General features: G+C 42.1%; 1 protein-coding gene and 1 non-coding gene across 2 annotated transcripts in view; one reads left to right on the plus strand and one right to left on the minus strand.

Moving 5' to 3' along the window:
- LOC126188571 (uncharacterized) overlaps positions 1-20,661 on the plus strand; it is a 113,304-nt gene that overhangs the window by 44,370 nt on the left and 48,273 nt on the right. The window contains exons 3-4 of the mRNA XM_049930173.1: positions 14,338-14,474; positions 16,352-16,573. Of these exons, the coding sequence (XP_049786130.1) occupies positions 14,338-14,474; positions 16,352-16,573 (359 nt within the window). The remainder of the gene's footprint in view (positions 1-14,337; positions 14,475-16,351; positions 16,574-20,661) is intronic.
- On the minus strand, positions 3,039-3,111 carry Trnaa-cgc (transfer RNA alanine (anticodon CGC)). The gene has a single exon. It is a non-coding gene; the product is annotated as a tRNA-Ala (tRNA).

The following is a 20,661-nucleotide window of genomic DNA, read 5'->3' on the forward strand; positions in this document are numbered from 1 at the left end:
CGCTTCACGTCCTTGGTTCAAGAAACAATGAACTAACTAGAAGAGAATAGGCAATAGTAACGTTGAAAAACTTGTAGTTACCTATTTATATGAGATGCTGGAAGTGATGGCCGTGGGCATCGCTGACTTCGTGTGATGACGTTACCAACAACATGCTGTAATTCTGCAGGGGTGATGTTGATGATTTGTCTAGTAATGTTCCGTTTGAGATCGTCTATTGCGCGAGAATTGTCAGCATACGCTTTGCTTTTTAGTGTGCCACATAAAACTCACACGATGTTAAGGCTGGGGACCTTTGGGGCAGAGGCCTGTAGTGACAAGTCTGTCATCAGGAAACGTTGGTGATGTGGTTCATACTTTGGATGAGTGAGCAGTTGCTCCAATCTTGTTGGAATACTAAATAGAGCTTCCTTGCATCTGTTAATTGTGCTTAGAAAGAGTCAAAGATCTTTAGATGTCTGGCACTGTTTAAGGTGTAATTGAAAAATGTGGTGCCAAAAATGGGCATTCTGGAGAACACACACCAAACATCTATCTTCTCTGGGTGGAGAGGATCTTCATGCACAATATGGTGGTTGTCCTGCGACCAGTACCTACAATTCTGGGAGTTTACGTAACCTGACGAATGAAGCCAGGCCTCATCTCACTTAAAATGAAGCAAGGGATCCAAGTAACCGTTAGCTTGATGTTATCAGTCGGTTACAATAAAGACGTCATTTTTCCTGATTCTCAAATTTCAACTCTTGTACCACCTTCAGTACACGATGTACGAGATACACCAGCTCACTGCGATAACCTCCTTACCGACTTGCGAGGACTTCTCGTAATGTCCACGCGTATTCTGTCTGTACTTTCAGGAGTCCTCATTGTCGGTCGGCTATTCCTGTGCACATGTTGAATGGATCCCACATCCCTCCATTTCTTGTACAGATCTTCCGTAGTGCTGGTCGTGGTGAGTTTCCTACCGGGATACTTCGCTTGAAACATTGCTCTACATTCCGTGATGGAGCCTGTCTTTATGTAACACTCCACAATATCAATTCGCTGCATAAAGCAAACTGCCCCATTGCTGTAACGACTCAACAATACAGCTTCTCGCGACACTGACGCATAACACATACAGTGAGTCCAAAAAGTATTCGTCCAGTTTTAATTTTTTTTAAACTAAGTAAGTATATGTCACGTGAAGATGAGGGAACATAAAATTTGAACATCCAGTCATATGCAACGAACCTTGGTAAGTCACTTTAATTGATGAACAAGGACATAAATACATCTATAGCGATAACAAATTTGACAAAATGGAGAATTTATTCAAGGGCTACTTCAAAAAGTATTCGTCCGCTCAATTACAAAAATTAATATTTAGTGGGACTTCCCTTTGCAGCTATCACTCTGGGCATCGACTTGGCGATGTTTGCCGTCAGAGAGGCTGGAATTTTGTCTTGAAGTGCTTCTTTTAGGCCTCTCTCGTTAGAACTGTGTCTTCTCCTGATGCTATGTTCCAGTTCTTTCCAAAAGTGTTCAATAGGACTGATGTCTGGGCTCTGAGGAGGGGTGTTAAGTTGTTTTGGGGTTTTGTACTGGAGCCATAGCCTTGTATTTAGAGCCGTATGCTTTGGGTCGTCACCTTATTGAAAAATGTATTTTCCTTGCAGACCTAATTTTTCGGCGCTAGGACTCAAATTATCCTTTAAAATGTTGATATACATATGGTGATTCATTGTACCTTCTATGAAATGTAATTTTACAACTCCTGCAGCACTCATACAGCCCCACACTCACTGTGTTTAACCGTTGGCGCAAGATTGCAGTCTTCTGACGCCACACCATTCGCCTACCATCCGACCCGAACACGTTAATTTACCCTCATCAGAAAATATTAGTCTATTCCAGAAATCTTTCTTTTTGAATCTATGTTCCATCGCAAAGTGAAGACGTTTCTTTCGGTTCTGTTCACTGACCCAAACTTTCTTGGGCGCTACCCAGCCTTGATACCAGACGTTTTGAAGGTATTTCTGATTGTGTTGGCACATACCTTTTTTCCCCTAGACTTTAACTCCCCAGTTGCACAAAATTGATCTATCATCGACTATACTGTCGAACTAGGTCTACCGACTACTTTAGCAATCTCGTAAGAAGATTTTCACTCATTATGTAAGTGCTTTACTGTATGATTAAATGATGATGGCGTCCTCTTGGGTAAAATATTCCGGAGGTAAAATAGTCCCCCATTCGGATGTCCGGGCGGGGACTACTCAAGAGGACGTCGTTATCAGGAGAAAGAAAACTGGCGTTCTACGGATCGGAGCGTGGAATGTCAGATCCCTTAATCGGGCAGGTAGGTTAGAAAATTTAAAAAGGGAAATGGATAGGTTAAAGTTAGATATAGTGGGAATTAGTGAAGTTCGGTGGCAGGAGGAAAAAGACTTTTGGTCAGGTGATTACAGGGTTATAAATACAAAATCAAATAGGGGTAATGCAGGAGTAGGCTTAATAATGAATAAAAAAATAGGAGTGCGGGTTAGCTACTACAAACAGCATAGTGAACGCATTATTGTGGCCAAGATAGACACAAAGCCCATGCCTACTACAGTAGTACAAGTTTATATGCCAACTAGCTCTGCAGATGATGAAGAAATTGATGAAATGTATGACGAGATAAAAGAAATTATTCAGGTAGTGAAGGGAGACGAAAATTTAATAGTCATGGGTGACTGGAATTCGTCAGTAGGAAAAGGGAGAGAAGGAAACATAGTAGGTGAATATGGATTGGGGGGAAGAAATGAAAGAGGAAGCCGCCTTGTAGAATTTTGCACAGAGCATAACTTAATCATAGCTAACACTTGGTTCAAGAATCAGGAGGAGGAGGAGGAGATTAGTGTTTAACGTCCCGTCGACAACGAGGTCATTAGAGACGGAGCGCAAGCTCGGGTGAGGGAAGGATGGGGAAGGAAATCGGCCGTGCCCTTTCAAAGGAACCATCCCGGCATTTGCCTGAAGCGATTTAGGGAAATCACGGAAAACCTAAATCAGGATGGCCGGAGACGGGATTGAACCATCGTCCTCCCGAATGCGAGTCCAGTGCGCTAACCACTGCGCCACCTCGCTCGGTGGTTCAAGAATCATAAAAGAAGATTGTATACCTGGAAGAATCATGGAGATACTAAAAGGTATCAGATAGATTATATAATGGTAAGACAGAGATTTAGGAACCAGGTTTTAAATTGTAAGACATTTCCAGGGGCAGATGTGGACTCTGACCACAATCTCTTGGTTATGAATTGCAGATTGAAACTGAAGAAACTGCAAAAAGGTGGGAATTTAAGGAGATGGGACCTGGATAAACTGAAAGAACCAGAGGTTGTAGAGAGTTTCAGGGAGAGCATAAGGGAACAGTTGACAGGAATGGGGGAAAGAAATACAGTAGAAGAAGAATGGGTAGCTCTGAGGGATGAAGTAGTGAAAGCAGCAGAGGATCAAGTAGGTAAAAAGACGAGGGCTAATAGAAATCCTTGGGTAACAGAAGAAATATTGAATTTAATTGATGAAAGGAGAAAATATAAAAATGCAGTAAATGAAGCATGCAAAAAGGAATACAAACGTCTCAAAAATGAGATCGACAGGAAGTGCAAAATGGCTAAGCAGGGATGGCTAGAGGACAAATGTAAGGATGTAGAGGCTTGTCTCACTAGGGGTAAGATAGATACTGCCTACAGGAAAATTAAAGAGACATTTGGAGAGAAGAGAACCACTTGTATGAATATCAAGAGCTCAGATGGCAACCGGGTTCTAAGCAAAGAAGGGAAGGCAGAAAGGTGGAAGGAGTATATAGAGGGTTTATACAACGGCGATGTACTTGAGGACAATATTATGGAAATGGAAGAGGATGTAGATGAAGATGAAATGGGAGATACGATACTGCGTGAAGAGTTTGACAGAGCACTAAAAGACCTGAGTCGAAACAAGGCCCCGGGAGTAGATAACATTCCATTAGAACTACTGACGGCCTTGGGAGAGCCAGTCCTGACAAAACTCTACCATCTGGTGAGCAAGATGTATGAGACAGGTGAAATACCCTCAGACTTCAAGAAGAATATAATAATTCCAATCCCAAAGAAAGCAGGTGTTGACAGATGTGAAAATTACCGAACTATCAGTTTAATAAGTCACAGCTGCAAAATACTAACGCGAATTCTTTACAGACGAATGGAAAAACTGGTAGAAGTGGACCTCGGGGAAGATCAGTTTGGATTCCGTAGAAATGTTGGAACACGTGAGGCAATACTAACCTTACGACTTATCTTAGAAGAAAGATTAAGAAAAGGCAAACCTACGTTTCTAGCATTTGTAGACTTAGAGAAAGCTTCTGACAATGTTAACTGGAATACTCTCTTCCACATTCTAAAGGTGGCAAGGGTAAAATACAGGGAGCGAAAGGCTATTTACAATTTGTACAGAAACCAGATGGCAGTTATAAGAGTCGAGGGGCATGAAAGGGAATCAGTGGTTGGGAAAGGAGTGAGACAGGGTTGTAGCCTATCCCTGATGTTATTCAATCTGTATATTGAGCAAGCAGTAAAGGAAACAAAAGAAAAATTCGGAGTAGGTATTAAAATTCACGGAGAAGAAGTAAAAACTTTGAGGTTCGCCGATGACATTGTAATTCTGTCAGAGACAGCAAAGGACTTGGAAGAACGGTTGAATGGAATGGACAGTGTCTTGAAAGGAGGATATAAGATGAACATCAACAAAAGTAAAACAAGGATAATGGAATGTAGTCGAATTAAGTCGGGTGATGCTAAGGGAATTAGATTAGGAAATGAGACACTTAAAGTAGTAAAGGAGTTTTGCTATTTAGGGAGTAAAATAACTGATGATGGTCGAAGTAGAGAGGATATAAAATGTAGACTGGCAATGGCAAGGAAATCGTTTCTGAAGACGAGAAATTTGTTAACATCGAGTACAGATTTAAGTGTCAGGAAGTCGTTTCTGAAAGTATTTGTATGGAGTGTAGCCATGTATGGAAGTGAAACATGGACGATAACTAGTATGGACAAGAAGAGAATAGAAGCTTTCGAAATGTGGTGCTACAGAAGAATGCTGAAGATAAGGTGGGTAGATCACGTAACTAATGAGGAGGTATTGAATAGGATTGGGGAGAAGAGAAGTTTGTGGCACAACTTGACTAGAAGAAGGGATCGGTTGGTAGGACATGTTTTGAGGCATCAAGGGATCACAAATTTAGCATTGGAGGGCAGCGTGGAGGGTAAAAATCGTAGAGGGAGACCAAGAGATGAATACACTAAGCAGATTCAGAAGGATGTAGGTTGCAGTAGGTACTGGGAGATGAAGAAGCTTGCACAGGATAGAGTAGCATGGAGAGCTGCATCAAACCAGTCTCAGGACTGAAGACCACAACAACAACAACATGTAAGTGCAGAATAAGTTTACTTTCGATCAGCGTCGTCTCACAACCCTTACGGCCCATGCCGCTAATTGCACTGTATCGGCGTCGTTCAGAACCACAACAGGCTTTAGAGTGGGGCCGCGCACCGTTGTGTGCTGTGGGTCAGCGTTATAGTTTGATCACTGCGCGCAGAATTTAAATGCACATCCCTGACGTTTAAAAGTAGCCAAATGGTTCAAATGGCTCTGAGCACTGTGGGACTTACCATCTGAGGTCATCAGTCTCCTAGAACTTAGAACTACTTAAACCTAACTAAACTAAGGACATCACGCTCATCCATGCCCGCGGCAGGATTCGAACCTGCGATCGTAGCAGTCACACGGTTCCAGACTGTAGCGCCTAGAACCGCTCTTCCACAGCGGCAGGCTAAAAGCAGCCAGAGAGTTGAAAACAAGTTGCCAAATCCTCGTGGAATCTAAATTCAATTTTACAGAACGCATTCTTCGGTATGGTCCCAAACATTGCGTTTTTCACGAATCTCTGTCCCAGTGCAAAGTCCCAAGGGACTGGAGAAAAGCGCAGGTGACTCCCGAATAGAAGAAGGGTAAAAGAACGGGCCCATCCTTAATGCCGGTTTGCTGTAGAATTCTTTAACGCATTATAAGTTCGAATTTAGTAAATTTGCTCGATGCAGTAAAGCTAACGCGCATTTAGAAAGCATCGCTCATGCGAAGTTCAGCTCCCCTTTCCCTCGCACGATATCCTGTGAACCCTGAATGAAGAGCAACAAGCTGATTTCATATTCCTAGATTTCCAGAAAACCCTCTCAGGGGACACCGCCTTATAGTAGTCACCTTCAGTACCGGGCGGGAGGGTTTGCGTGCTTCGGTGAAGTCGAGAGCTATGCCGGCGGTAGCATATCTACTGTCAGGGTCTCCCAAGTCGGACTGGTCCCGACAGAGGAGCCAGACAAAGTGTGTCCCACAACATAGGGCAGGGAGGGCTCTAGAGGCGTAGTGAAGCCAACTTCCCTAGAGGAGTAAACCTCATACAAATCCTGGTCCTCCAGGTTGGGGGTTGGGCATGGGGCTAATAACCCCATACTGTAAAAAAAAGAATATTACGGAAATTCAACAGAAGCCTCGGATGTAGAGCTACTGAGGAAGAACTGAAGATTTCCAGAAAACACCTTGTATGTTGTCCTGGATGGCAAGTAGACAGAAGTGATCTCAGGACTGCTCCTGGGAAGTGTGATAGGACCATTTTTGTTCTCTATATAATTAAATGATCTGATTGATAGGAAGAGGAGCAATCTGTGACTGTTTGCTGATATTAATTTAGGACAGTGTCATCCTTAAGTGACTTTAGAAGGATACAGGATCACTCGGCTAGAATAATGGCGACTGCTCGATTTGCTGCTGTCAGACAATCACAGCGATCAAAGGACACCGGATCTTGTTAGCCAATACAGCGACCACAGTAATCGCGATCTAGGCATCCAGTCACAACATTGTTGCGGGTGAACAAAGAGATTTCTATTCTTGATCGTGATGAATATTTTGCTATTTTTTACAAATATATCGCGATTCCCAAGGGTATGGTTGAGGTTTGGATGCACGAGCACAGCTCAAATTGCTGTGCATGAAGGAATGACATTTATATTCTCCAGGAATGTGGTTAGGCTGTTTTCGGCTGGTTTTTTTCCCCCCGAATATTTCGCGAATTCCGAGGGTATGATAGGCTGAGACACAGAGCACAACTTGAACTGCCACAAAAGTCTGATTGTGGTGACAGACTGATCTGTAGCTTAGTCCAAGGTCTCCGTTAGGTTGAGAACTAACAGCTTGGTCGTGAGTTGGCGAAATCAGCCAAGGCGAAATAAAGAAAAATGTGTCGTGGTGATAAACTGATCTGTAGCTTATCCTTTAGTCTAGATTATGTTGGATGGTAACAGCTTGTTTGTGAATTGGTGAAGCCAACAAATGTGAAAGAAAAAAATGTTGTTATGGTGACAGACTGATTTGTAGCTTAGCCCGAGGTCTACCTTGGAATGGAAGCTAATAGCTTGTTTATGATTCAGCGAAGCCAACGAATGTGAAAGAAAAAAAAATCTGGTTGTGGTGACAAACTGATCTGTAGCTCACAAACGAATGTGAAAGTAAAATCCAGATGGTGGTGGCAGTTTGATCTGTATGTTAGCGCGCAGTTTGAAATTTATAATTTTGCTTGTAAGCAATATTCAGCTATTTTGCCCCTCCCCCCCCCCCCCCAAAATATCTAGGGTATGATTAGGCTGTGACCCAAGAGCACAGCGTTAATCGCAACAGCAGAATATTTGTAACAATTACTATAATAACTATAATAGTAATATTGGTTGTCAGAAATATTTCCCCCTTTTTCCGAATACGTCGCGATTTGCAAGGGTGTGTTTATGCCAGAACTAAGATCGCGGTTTAAGTTGCTGAGCCTGAAACGAGCGGCAGTGGTATTTGCTTTGTTGTGTATTACAAATATTTAGTTCTAATTTGCGTTATTCTGTCAGTCTCAGTTGTCAGGTTTGATCCCGTAGGTAAACAGTTGTGCCCAGTGACTGTATCATTGCCAGTAGTAAAGGATACAGCTGTCAGTCGCAAATGGTGTTTATTGCGACTGATTACGATACCCTTAAATGCTTGACCCTCACTTGTGTGTAATATTATGATGATAATTTTTACTTCAGATCCTTCTAATCACAACTGAATAAAACACTTTCTTGTGACATGCTTTTTGGCTTAGAGGCGGACGGCACAAAAATGTGTTTTTGTTTCATTTGTGATTATGCGGATCTAAAGTAATAACTATCAACATAATATTTCCTAATATGTCATGATTTGCTGAGAATATCATGTGGTCTGTGCTCTGATTGATTTACGGAAAGAAACCGAGCAGCCGTAATCATCAATTCCGTGCTTTCAAAGCTAATGTGCCGTATTGTCGGATCTCATATTTATACTTGTGTATTACGAAAATGAGTAGTTTCAGTTATACAGCGCATTAAAGAACTCAAGGTTGGTTGTAGGAAAGACGAATGGTCATTTTGTTTATTGGTAGAATTCTAAGAAAGTATAGATTATCTATGAAGTAGACAATGTATGTAACGCTTGTGTACCCATTCTTGTATACTGCCGAAGAGTTTGGGGTCCCCACCAAGTCCGGTTAAAGAAATACATCAAAACAATTCTATGGTGTGCTGCTAGATTTACTACCAGTAGGTTTGAACAGCACCCAAGCATTACAGAAATACTATGTCATCTCAAATGTATGGAACCGGGTCTTATGTTCTGAAAGCACTCACGAGAAAGTTTAGAGAACAGACATTTGTGATAGGCTGCAGCACAATCCAACTGCCTCCGACATACATCTCACATAAGGACAGTGAGGACTAGATAAAAGAAAAACAGGGCTTCTATGAAGGCATAGAGACAGTCATTTTCCCCTCATTCAATTTGCGAGTGTAATGGGAAATGGGGTGACAAGCTGTAGTAAATGTAAATGTCGTGTGATGAGGGCCTCCCATCGGGTAGACCGTTCGCCGGGTGCAAGTCTTTCGATTTGATGCCACTTCGGCGACTTGCGCGTCGATGGGGATGAAATGATGATGATTAGGACAACACAACACCCAGTCCCAGAGCGGAGAAAACCTCTGTCCCAGCCAGGTATCGAACCTGGGCCCTTAGGATTGACATTCTGTCGCACTGATCACTCAGCTACCGGGGGTGAACACAAGCAGTAGTGCAACGTACCTACCTTTGTGCACCATGTGACGGCCTGCAGCACATGTATATACACTGAGGATGACAAAAGTCATGGGATAGCGACATGCACAAATACAGATGGTGGTAGTATTATGTACGAAAGGTATAAAAGGCCAGTAAATTGGCGGAACTCATTTGCACTCAGGCGATTTACGTGGAAAGGTTTCAGATGTCATCATGGCCGCATGACAGAAATCAACAGATTTTGGAAATTGTTAGGGAGATCCATAACATCAAGAGTTTTACGGAAATACCAAATTTCAGGCATTACCTGGACTTCATGTCCCAAAACAACAGTGCCCTATATCACCTTGCCACAGTTGCCCTTAATCAGTTCGGAGAACATTCTGGACAATTCAGGTGAATGATTGGACAACCCAGATTGCCTGACATGAATTCCATCAAACATTTACAGGGCATAATCGAGAGGTCAGTTCTTCCACAACCATTTGCAACGGTGACACTTTCACAGTTATGGACGGCAATAGAGGGAGCATGGCTCAATATTTCTGCAGTGGACTTCCAATCCCTTGCTGAGTCCACACCATGCCAAGCTGCTGCATCATGCCAGGCAGAAGGAGGTCCAACATGGTATTAGGGGGCATCCCTTGACTTTTGTCACCTCAGTGTAGATGTAGAAGGAAGGATGTTGGCATCTTCCCTAAGAAAACGTTATGGTGCAGAGGTTTAACATATTTTAGACAGGGTTCATGCGTAAATTTGTTGTGTTGTGAGATGCTGTATTTGGAAAGGAAATTGAAATTCCAGTTGAGGTCTTGGATCTCTGCCTTGATTTTCTAGTTAATCAACCATATATCAGTTTCTAAGAATAAAAAAGTTATATTCTTGCTAATTATAACAGAGACACAGGCTGTTGGATAGTAAATTGTTAACATAATTGTTATTGTGCATCCTTTCAATCCAACATGGAACAACAGATTTCATTGTCCATGATTATTAAATGAGAACTTTATATGCAGGTGAAAACTCATCATTTCTAGTTTATGGATAACTGATAAATTCTATTGGTGTAACATGTTAATATAGGGTGACAATTATTGAACGATATGAAATAAAATCTCATAACTTCTAACAGTTTGTGTTAGAATCTTCACACTGCATCATTGGCTGTGGGACATGATGGGAATTAGTATGCTCATGCATGGTTTGGTTTGGCGACAAAGCACACTTTCATTTGGATGGGTTTGTCAATAAGCAAAACAGACACATTTGGGGGGCTGAGAATCCACATTTTGTGATTGAAAAGCCTCTTAATTCTCAAGGAGTGACTGTGTGGTGTGCAATGTCCAGTCATAGAATAAGTGGTATATTCCTTGATGGCACGGTGTCTACCAAACGGCATGTGAAGGTTGGAAGATGATTTCATCCCTATTTCCAGAGTGACCCTGATTTTGACAAGATGTGGTTCATACAAGAAGGAGCCCGACTCCATCAAAGCAGGAGAGTGTTCGATGTTATGGCGGATCACTTTGGGGATTGCATTCTGGCACTGGGGTACCCAGATGCCACTCGCATGGGCCTCGGCCTCGACTGGCTGCCATATTCTCCAGATCTGAACACATGCAACTCCTTTTTGTGGGGCTATATTAAGGACAAGGTATACAACAATAACCACAAAACCTTTTCTGAGTTGGAAACAGCTGTTCAGGAGGTCATCAACAGCATTGATGTTCCAACGCTTCAGCAAGTAATGCAGAATTTTGCTGTTTGTCTGCGCCACATCATAGCCAGGCATATCAAACATGTCATAACCTAAATCCAAATATCTGTAGTGACATTTACATGTTAAATAAAGTGTGTGCAAGCTATAGTTTGTAACTAATTTACAATTTTTTCATATAATTCAATAATTGTCATCCTTTATGTGTTATTAATTTTAAAAATTTACATTCAATAATTGCATGAGAATCTCATCTTGTACTGTAATTATTGTATTTGATTTGAGACATTCTTATTAATTGTAAATTGTTGTGGATATATTTTGATATACACTCCTGGAAATGGAAAAAAGAACACATTGACACCGGTGTGTCAGACCCACCATACTTGCTCCGGACACTGCGAGAGGGCTGTACAAGCAATGATCACACGCACGGCACAGCGGACACACCAGGAACCGCGGTGTTGGCCGTCGAATGGCGCTAGCTGCGCAGCATTTGTGCACCGCCGCCGTCAGTGTCAGCCAGTTTGCCGTGGCATACGGAGCTCCATCGCAGTCTTTAACACTGGTAGCATGCCGCAACAGCGTGGACGTGAACCGTATGTGCAGTTGACGGACTTTGAGCGAGGGCGTATAGTGGGCATGCAGGAGGCCGGGTGGACGTAACGCCGAATTGCTCAACACGTGGGGCGTGAGGTCTCCACAGTACATCGATGTTGTCGCCAGTGGTCGGCGGAAGGTGCACGTGCCCGTCGACCTGGACCGGACCGCAGCGACGCACGGATGCACGCCAAGACCGTAGGATCCTACGCAGTGCCGTAGGGGACCGCACCGCCACTTCCCAGCAAATTAGGGACACTGTTGCTCCTGGGGTATTGGCGAGGACCATTCGCAACCGTCTCCATGAAGCTGGGCTACGGTCCCGCACACCGTTAGGCCGTCTTCCGCTCACGCCCCAACATCGTGCAGCCCGCCTCCAGTGGTGTCGCGACAGGCGTGAATGGAGGGACGAATGGAGACGTGTCGTCTTCAGCGATGAGAGTCGCTTCTGCCTTGGTGCCAATGATGGTCGTATGCGTGTTTGGCGCCGTGCAGGTGAGCGCCACAATCAGGACTGCATACGACCGAGGCACACAGGGCCAACACCCGGCATCATGGTGTGGGGAGCGATCTCCTACACTGGCCGTACACCACTGGTGATCTTCGAGGGGACACTGAATAGTGCACGGTACATCCAAACCGTCATCGAACCCATCGTTCTATCATTCCTAGGCCGGCAAGGGAACTTGCTGTTCCAACAGGACAATGCACGTCCGTATGTATCCCGTGCCACCCAACGTGCTGTAGAAGGTGTAAGTCAACTACCCTGGCCAGCAAGATCTCCGGATCTGTCCCCCATTGAGCATGTTTGGGACTGGATGAAGCGTCGTCTCACGCGGTCTGCACGTCCAGCACGAACGCTGGTCCAACTGAGGCGCCAGGTGGAAATGGCATGGCAAGCCGTTCCACAGGACTACATCCAGCATCTCTACGATCGTCTCCATGGGAGAATAGCAGCCTGCATTGCTGCGAAAGGTGGATATACACTGTACTAGTGCCGACATTGTGCATGCTCTGTTGCCTGTGTATATGTGCCTGTGGTTCTGTCAGTGTGATCATGTGATGTATCTGACCCCAGGAATGTGTCAATAAAGTTTCCCCTTCCTGGGACAATGAATTCACGGTGTTCTTATTTCAATTTCCAGGAGTGTATTATTTAAAAAGATGTTGAGTGGTGAACTGAGTGATACTGAATCCATGCTCTTGTTACTGATATTCAGTTGTTTGGTTTATTATAAATGCTTTTCTTTCAGTGTAGGCTATATAGCAACAGAAGTATGCAAGTCTCGTACAGCTATGTTATTAATATCAACTGAAATAATGACAAAGCAAATGTTACATTATTTTACAAAGCTGAATTTTTGTTAAAAAGAATATAGCCCAGCAACAGGCTATATTGAACCAGCCTTGCACTGGTGTTGTCTCTGTAACATTGTAGTTTGAACTGGCTCAATTTATCTAATGTTGAACTTGTTAAATTGACACACTGTTAATAGTATTTCCATGACTAGTTTCTTCATGAACAGTTTATATGAATTATCTTAATACTTTGGTCAGATTGACAAACAGCCATTGTTAAATGTTACAATCGATATTTGCTATCAGTATTGTCAAGTTCAAGTTGAAGTATTTTATATTAACAAACCTATAGCCGTGTGCTTCCATTATTTTGATACTCTGTCTGTTTCGTCAGTCTGTACACCATGCTTTGCATTCTACTACTCATCAAATATTATTGTCCTAATGCTTTGTGGACACACTTGACAGTAGTAAAAAATTACACACACTGTCTTATAAATTCTTTAGCATATACTCTATTGTTGTGATTTGCATTCACTTGCAATATGGAAAGGAAATTTTCAGATTGTGAAGTTCCTATAGTTGTTGTGGGAAACAAAAATGTTTTCATTTGTATCATGCTCATTTGGTAATGATCTTTACCTCCCTCCCTCCCCCCCCCCCCTTTCCCTTCCCAATCATCACTTCTCCCATGTCTTCTCTTCTCAAAGATATGGGCCTATAAGAAGGTATGTATAATGAACATTGTCTGTTAATGTTGCACTAGAAAATTATGGGTGTAAGACAACCAATGGCATTAGGAAATAACAGTCATACACTGTATGAAATCTGTATTAAGGTATGGGCTGGTTCATAAATGATGTGTTGGTCATTGTATCTAACTTTGTGAAGTTGAATTTGTCACAGTTCACACTACTTTGAGAGCTGAGACCTATAGCATTTGACACCTTATTAAAGTGTTACTGCAGAATATATCATCTGTATTATAAGTGTATGTCTTCTCCCATGTCATTCTTTAAATCTCTACTCTATTTAAACCTCTGGTTCAGTGAATGTATTGTGGTTCCTTGTGCTAGCATTTGTATTGTGGTTCCTTGTGTCAGCATTTGCATATTATGTGAGGTGTAAAAAATGGGAGATTGACTATTCATTCCAGCAGCTGTTGTGAATTTTATTTTTAACAATGATGATAGAAATTGTTACTTTCATTTTGAAAATTTTCAAACTTTAGGTATGAACCTCCAGTAATCCAGTGATTTTGTACATTTTCTTTATTTGGTACTTCCATTATTATAGAGTTCCATCCATATAATGTGAATGTCATGTTAGTTGTGTCAGCTACAGTTTCGTCATATCACTGTCATGTCTAACTTCTCACAACACTCCATAATCAGAAAATATTTTCATATTTCTGTTGCTTGATGGAACTTAGGCGTTAAAGATCTCTTGCTATATTAATTTTTAATTTCAAGAGGAATAACTGTCCATTTATTAATTTTTGTTTGGAAATGTTATGCAGTAAAAAAAATTACACAATAAATCTTGTTATCTAGTTGTTGCAGGTAACCAAAATGTTCCAACTGAGCTTCAGGAGTGCCATTCACTCACAAGGCAGCTACAGAAGAATCAGACTGCACTGTACAACCAGATCATCATGCTTGCAAAGCAGCTAGCAAATTTTAGTTCAAAGGTAATTGTGATTACAAACTGATTGTTGTTTCAAGAGGAATTTAAATGTATGAAATTTCATGAAAATCAGGGAATACCATATATACTGAATATGTGAAAGTTTAGAAAACGGGGGGAAACAGAAATTAAATTTTCAAAAAGTTAGAGTATGGTTAAAATGCTGATTAATAATTTCTATATAACAAACAACAATAAAAAAGCAAGAATGCACACAATCTAACAAGAATCGAAGGAAGCTGTTTTGTGTTCATGAAACAGAAAGTGAGGTTTTTCATTCAAACAGTGCAGCTTGGGGAAAATGGGGCGTGGACCTGTCTTTCTCATTCCAAATGGTGTGTGACAGAAATAAATTAAGCACTTTGGACTAATGTTTTGTTAATTTAATAGCGACTAAGTTCAAATAGCAACATTGGCAGTCATTTCTGCAACATTTCAAGATTTTCTCACTTACAAAAGCTATTTGATACAATTCAAGAATTCTTTTACTGAGTGATAGCACTGTTCTATTAGAAAAGGCTTAAGGCTATGTTTAAATGATTTTTTACGTCACTGCTTTTCTAAATCACTTTGTAGACAATTGAATAATTGAACTGTCATATGTGAAACACTTTTCTGATGTAATACTGTGCTATATTGAGACATGTCTCAGTACAGTCAAAATATTGTTAAATCATTTGAGACAAAAGTCATCACAATTCCTTCAGTAAAGCCACAACTTACTCATTCCCTCGCCTTTACCACAGCTACTGTATCTCTAAACATGTCCATGTGTGTGGGATATCATACATTACTGAAACAAGGTAACCTGTTGCAGTGGCTTGCACTCCTTGGTTACACATTTTGAGTTATTTAATGGCATTTTGCCTTTGATTTTGTCATGCAGAGTATTTCAAATTCTTATTTTGTATCAAAAATAACTTAAGTTCCTGTAGATTATGTTGATGTTATCTCCGTAGCTTTCTTATCAGAACAAAAATATTTCAATCTATCATTTCTGTGGTGGAAGAAGAATCATTATCATGCTTCAAAATTCATGTTGTCATTGACTGCTCTGACCTCTTAGATAGATCATAATCTCCATCCGAACAGGCAGGCCTCAGAAGGCCCAATACAGAGGGGCATGTGGTCAGCACACTGCTCCCCCAGCAGTTGTCAGTTTTTGTTACTGGAGCTGCCACTTCTCAATCAAGTAGTTCCTCAGTGGACCTCTCAAGAGCTGAATGCACCCCACATGCCAACACTGCTTGGCAGACCTGGACAGTCCCCCATCCAATTACTTGCGAAGCCTGACAGCTCTTAACTTTGGTGATCTGATGGGAACCGGTGCTACCACTGTGGCACGGACATTGGCAGACACATCATAAAGTAAAATCAATAAAAAGTGCTTTTGATTGCATTATCATTTATTAAAAATATGACCGGTTCTGGCTTTTAGTAGGCCATTCAGCTGACAATGACAAGACTTCAAACAGCTGTGCTGACCTCAGTCACAGAACTAATTTTACTTTACTGTTAAATAACTGTTCCCAACAATGTTGTCTAAAATTATGAGACATGTCATAGCTATTTAGTTATTACAAGATCTCTCATACATTCAACATAATTTTAAGTTATCAGAATATTGTTATTACAAAAATAGCAGTGTACCAAGAAATGTTTTTATAAAGTTAAGAAAATGAGTATATTAATTGTTTTCCAGCATTGCTGAACAACTACTTACTCTGCTAGTTTTTGCTGGCAAAAAAAATATGTTAGCAAAACTGACTGCACCTTACACCTGACTATAACCTATTACATAACAGATTAATATTCATATTCATTTCAAGGCACATCATTATTGTGTGACATGTATTTAAAAAATGATGAACTTCTTTCCAGCTCGGTGATGTACAAGATGGTTTCCACAATGTCCAAGAGAAGCTTGATGGTGCTCCAGAGCTAGTAAATGTGCCTCAGACCATCAAGGATCTACAAGGCAGTGTTGCTGGTTTTGGAAGCCAAATACGGGACCTTGCAGCTACAGTTGAAAACCTCAAATCTCAGAACACAAAATACCAAGAACTTTCCACAAATATTGTGCAGAACTTGACAACAGTCAGGGTATGTTAGAAATCCTTCGTGTGTGTGTGTGTGTGTTTTTTAGTCACATCATTCAAATAAAACTATTATACATGGAATATGACAGGTTTCTCATGGTTTAATGATTATTATTATTATTATTATTATTATTATTATTATTATTATTATTAGCACCACCACCACAAATATCTTACAGAATCTTTCAAGTTGTTCATAGACAGAGTGACTCTGACTTTAATTGTGTGCATTTAGCTTCTCCATGACATCCTCATCTCTAAGAGTATCAAATGTCTGTGCTAACATTAACACTTGTTTAGTATGGAGAGAAGTGGGTTTCATTTGCACCAATGATCAAGAAAGCCAACACTTAGGGGAATGTTGATTGATTGATTTTAACAGGAGAGCTAAAACAGCTTAGGTTTGACCCACCACTGCCCGCACCGAAACTAGGTTTATTGTGTGGTATCACTCCTTGTATATCTAGTAAAGCCAACCTGTGTTCTTAAATAGTGCAAGGAGACCCCCTACCAGTTTTTGTTAGACAAAATTTCCTTAGGTCTAGTTGTCCCGAAGATTCTGTATCTTTTACTCTCCAATGCCATGCATTCGAAGATTAGGTGTGATGCTGTTTCTTCACCCTCATCACAGATCCTACATTTAGGGTCCTCTTCCATTATACCCATTGTGTGTAGGTGTTTTTGAAGTTCTCTTGGCCAGTCATCAGTCCAGTCATGAGTTTGATCTCTTTCCTGTTCAATCCCAGGATTGCAGAGCTTCTTTTAAAACATGGCTTGGGCATCATTACCTTACCATGTTTTTGTTTATGGACCTTGGTCCAATATCCTACGTGCTGTTTCCTAAGCCAGTTCCATAGTTCTAATTTGATCATAGCCTTAGTGATTGTCAGGACAGGTTCCGGTTCAATAAATGGAGTTGTTGCCCCCATCCTAGCCAATCTATCTGCTTGTTCATTGCCACAGATCCCTGAGTGGCCAGGGACCCACACTAGGTTCACCCTATTGCTTCCCCTAGCTCTACCAGAGCCCTGTGGCAATCTGCAACAATCTTAGATCTTGTAGCAGGAGCTGCCAGTGATTTCAGGGCTGCCTGGCTGTCTGAATAGATGTAGATACTACGGTCATTGTAGCACCTACACATATTCTCCTCCACATATGCCCTGATTGCAGTAATTTCAGCTTGGAATACAGAGGCCAGTTTCCCTAGAGAGATGATGCTCTCCAGTCTTGGCTGAACCCCATACTACCCTGCCCCAATAACTTGGTCTGTTTTCGACCCATCTGTGAACCAAACGATGTCCCCCGTACGGTGTTGAACTGTTTTCTCCCACTGCTCCCTACTTCCAATTATTATGTTGTAAGGCTTGTCGAAGCAGTTGGGAGTTATTATATAGTCGCAGGCATTTCCCCAGCCATAACTATATTTACCTCACTCATTATGGTAGTGTGTGATTCTGGATATCCGAATGAGACCCAGTTTCAGCCAGTTTTAAGTCTGTGTGCCCCAGCTGCTGCTTCCATCGTAACCCATAGGTGAAGTGGAGGCATATCCAGCATGGCTTCCATTCCAGCAGTTGGTGTGCCACTGATTCTGCATGTTATGGCAAAACAGGCCAATCTTTGCACCTTAGCAAGCTCTTTAGCAGCAACCCACTGTTCTACCTTCTTCCATCACACTACGGCCCCATAGGAAATCCTAGGTCTAAGCACTATGGTGTATATCCAGTGCATACTCCTGGGACTGAGGCCCCAGTTTTTGCCACATGCCCTCCTAGTACTCACTAAACTACTTTTTGCCTTGGAGCAGATACTCTTAATATGAGTGGTCCAAGTTAGCTTCTCATCCAAGGTTACCCCTAGATATTTCACTGTCCCCTTCACAGGTAGAGTTTCATTGAAGAGCTGCAGATTCCAACTTGCATGCTGAATATGTCTCTTCGTAAATGGCACCACAACAGACTTCTTAGGATTAACTCTCAGATCCTGTTTAACGCACCATTTTTGCACAATATCCAACCCTCCTTGTGCCATATTCCTGACTTTGTCAGTGAATTTGCGAAGTATTACTATGACAAGGTCATCTGTGTATCCTTGGCAGAAGCACTGTCTGGAATTTAGTTCCTCAATGGGTTCATTCACCACTAGATTCCACAATAGAGGAGACAAAACTCCTCCTTGTGGGCAGCCTCTAGTGGTCTTAATTACCATCTTTTCATTCATCATGGTAGCCTCTATGGTCCTGGTCCACCTACATATAGTGGTCTCCAGGTCATGCACCTCTGCTGCCCTTACGATGGAATCAAAGGTCATGTTACTGAAGGCCCCCTCGATGTCCAGGAAGATGCAGAGGGCTATTCCTTGGAAGTGAAGTGCTTTTTCCAGCTCCCCAACGAGTTGGTGGAGAGCTGTCTCACATGATTTACCTAGTTGGTATGTGTGTTGGTTCAGGTGTAGAGGTATCCTACTTAGCCTCCTCTCCCCAACATATACATTAACCAGTTTTTCCAATGTTTTGAGAATGAAGGAGGACAGACTGATTGGTCTCATATCCTTGGCCTTGGTATGATCAATTGTCCCTGGCTTTGGGATGAAGACAACCTTCACTGCCCTCCAAGCATTCAAAATGATTCCTACTGCTAAGCTAACCCTGAATAGCCTTCATAGGACTCATAAGCTTTCCTCCTGCATGTTGCAGGAGAGCTGGAAAAATTCCATCTGGGCCAGGTGACTTGAACGGTTGGAATGTTCCCACCGCCCACTGGACTTTGTTGAAGTCCACACACTCCTTGGCCTATTCTCAGTCCTCTCTTCGAGTGCCTGAGAACCGTTGTCTCTCTGGGTTCACATACTGGTCTGTGTTATCCGGCAGAGCATATTGAGGAAAGTGAGTTTTGAGGAGCAATTCCAGCATCTCATGTGCTGTCTTCGTATATTCCCCATCCTCCTTCCTCAACGTACTTCCTGGATTGGTTGGTACTCTAGTGAGAATCTTGTGAAGTCTGGCTTGTGCAGACGTGCCCTCCACTTCCTCACAGAATGCCTTCCAGGATGCCTCCTTTGCTTGTCTTATTACAAGATTGTAATTGACAAGGGCCTCACGATATTTAGCCCATTGCGTCTCGCAATATTAAACAATCTCCGTACCTGTTTTCTCTGGGTTTCCAGTTTGTTATTCCACCAAGGAACACTCCTATTTGTGCACTTCCTGGTGAATGTGCAGTTGTCCAGATATGAGATCACTATGGCAGAGGTAACAGCCTCTGCTACTTCCTCAAATTCTACTGGCTTCCTTATCGAGGTTTTAATTTCTGATAAGCCTAAGTCAAGGTCCCTCCTATATGTCTCCCAGTCTGTTTCCCTGGGATTCCTATAAGTCATGGTCTGTCTGATTCCCATTTCAACCTTGAATTTAATGTACATGTGGTCCGATGAGGATGGCTCTAACACCACATGCCATTATTTGACATAGCTACCCATCGTCATGGAACTAAATGTTATGTCAATTACTTCTTCCCTTCTGCTATTCCTGAATGTAGGTTCATTGCCCCCATTCAGGACCTCTAAGTTGTTAGCTAAGAGAAATTCGAGAAGGGACTCCCCTCTACTGTTGGTGTCCTTGCTGCTCCACACTAGGTTGTGTGCATTTGTGTCGCATCCCACCAGCAGTTTATCACCTTGCCGATGGCAAGTCTCTACCAGTCTCCTCACCTCCAAGGGAGGGGGAGAGCTGTCTGGGAGAGCTGTCTTTGTAAGGAAGGTATGCTGAGGCCAAAATAATTTCCCTCGTGATACCTTCCTCACATTGCTGCATTTTGATGGTCACTAAGATCCTAGAGCAGAAATCCATCATTGACATGAAAGAAATGCCCTTTCTAACATAGATGCATGTTCTGGAGTTTCTTAGATTCCTAACATAGATAAGCTTACCTCCTGTGCCTCCGAGGGCCAATACACCTCCTTTGTATAAATGGGGTTCTTGTATCAGGTCCATGTCCACTTCCTGTCTCCCCAGGCAGCAGCTCAGGGCAGCAGAGGCCCCTTTACTGTGAATCAGATTAATCTGCAGCACCTCCAGGCTCTGTCTTACTGCCA

Source organism: Schistocerca cancellata, chromosome 5 (genome assembly GCF_023864275.1).
Source record: "Schistocerca cancellata isolate TAMUIC-IGC-003103 chromosome 5, iqSchCanc2.1, whole genome shotgun sequence".
NCBI lineage: Eukaryota > Metazoa > Arthropoda > Insecta > Orthoptera > Acrididae > Schistocerca > Schistocerca cancellata.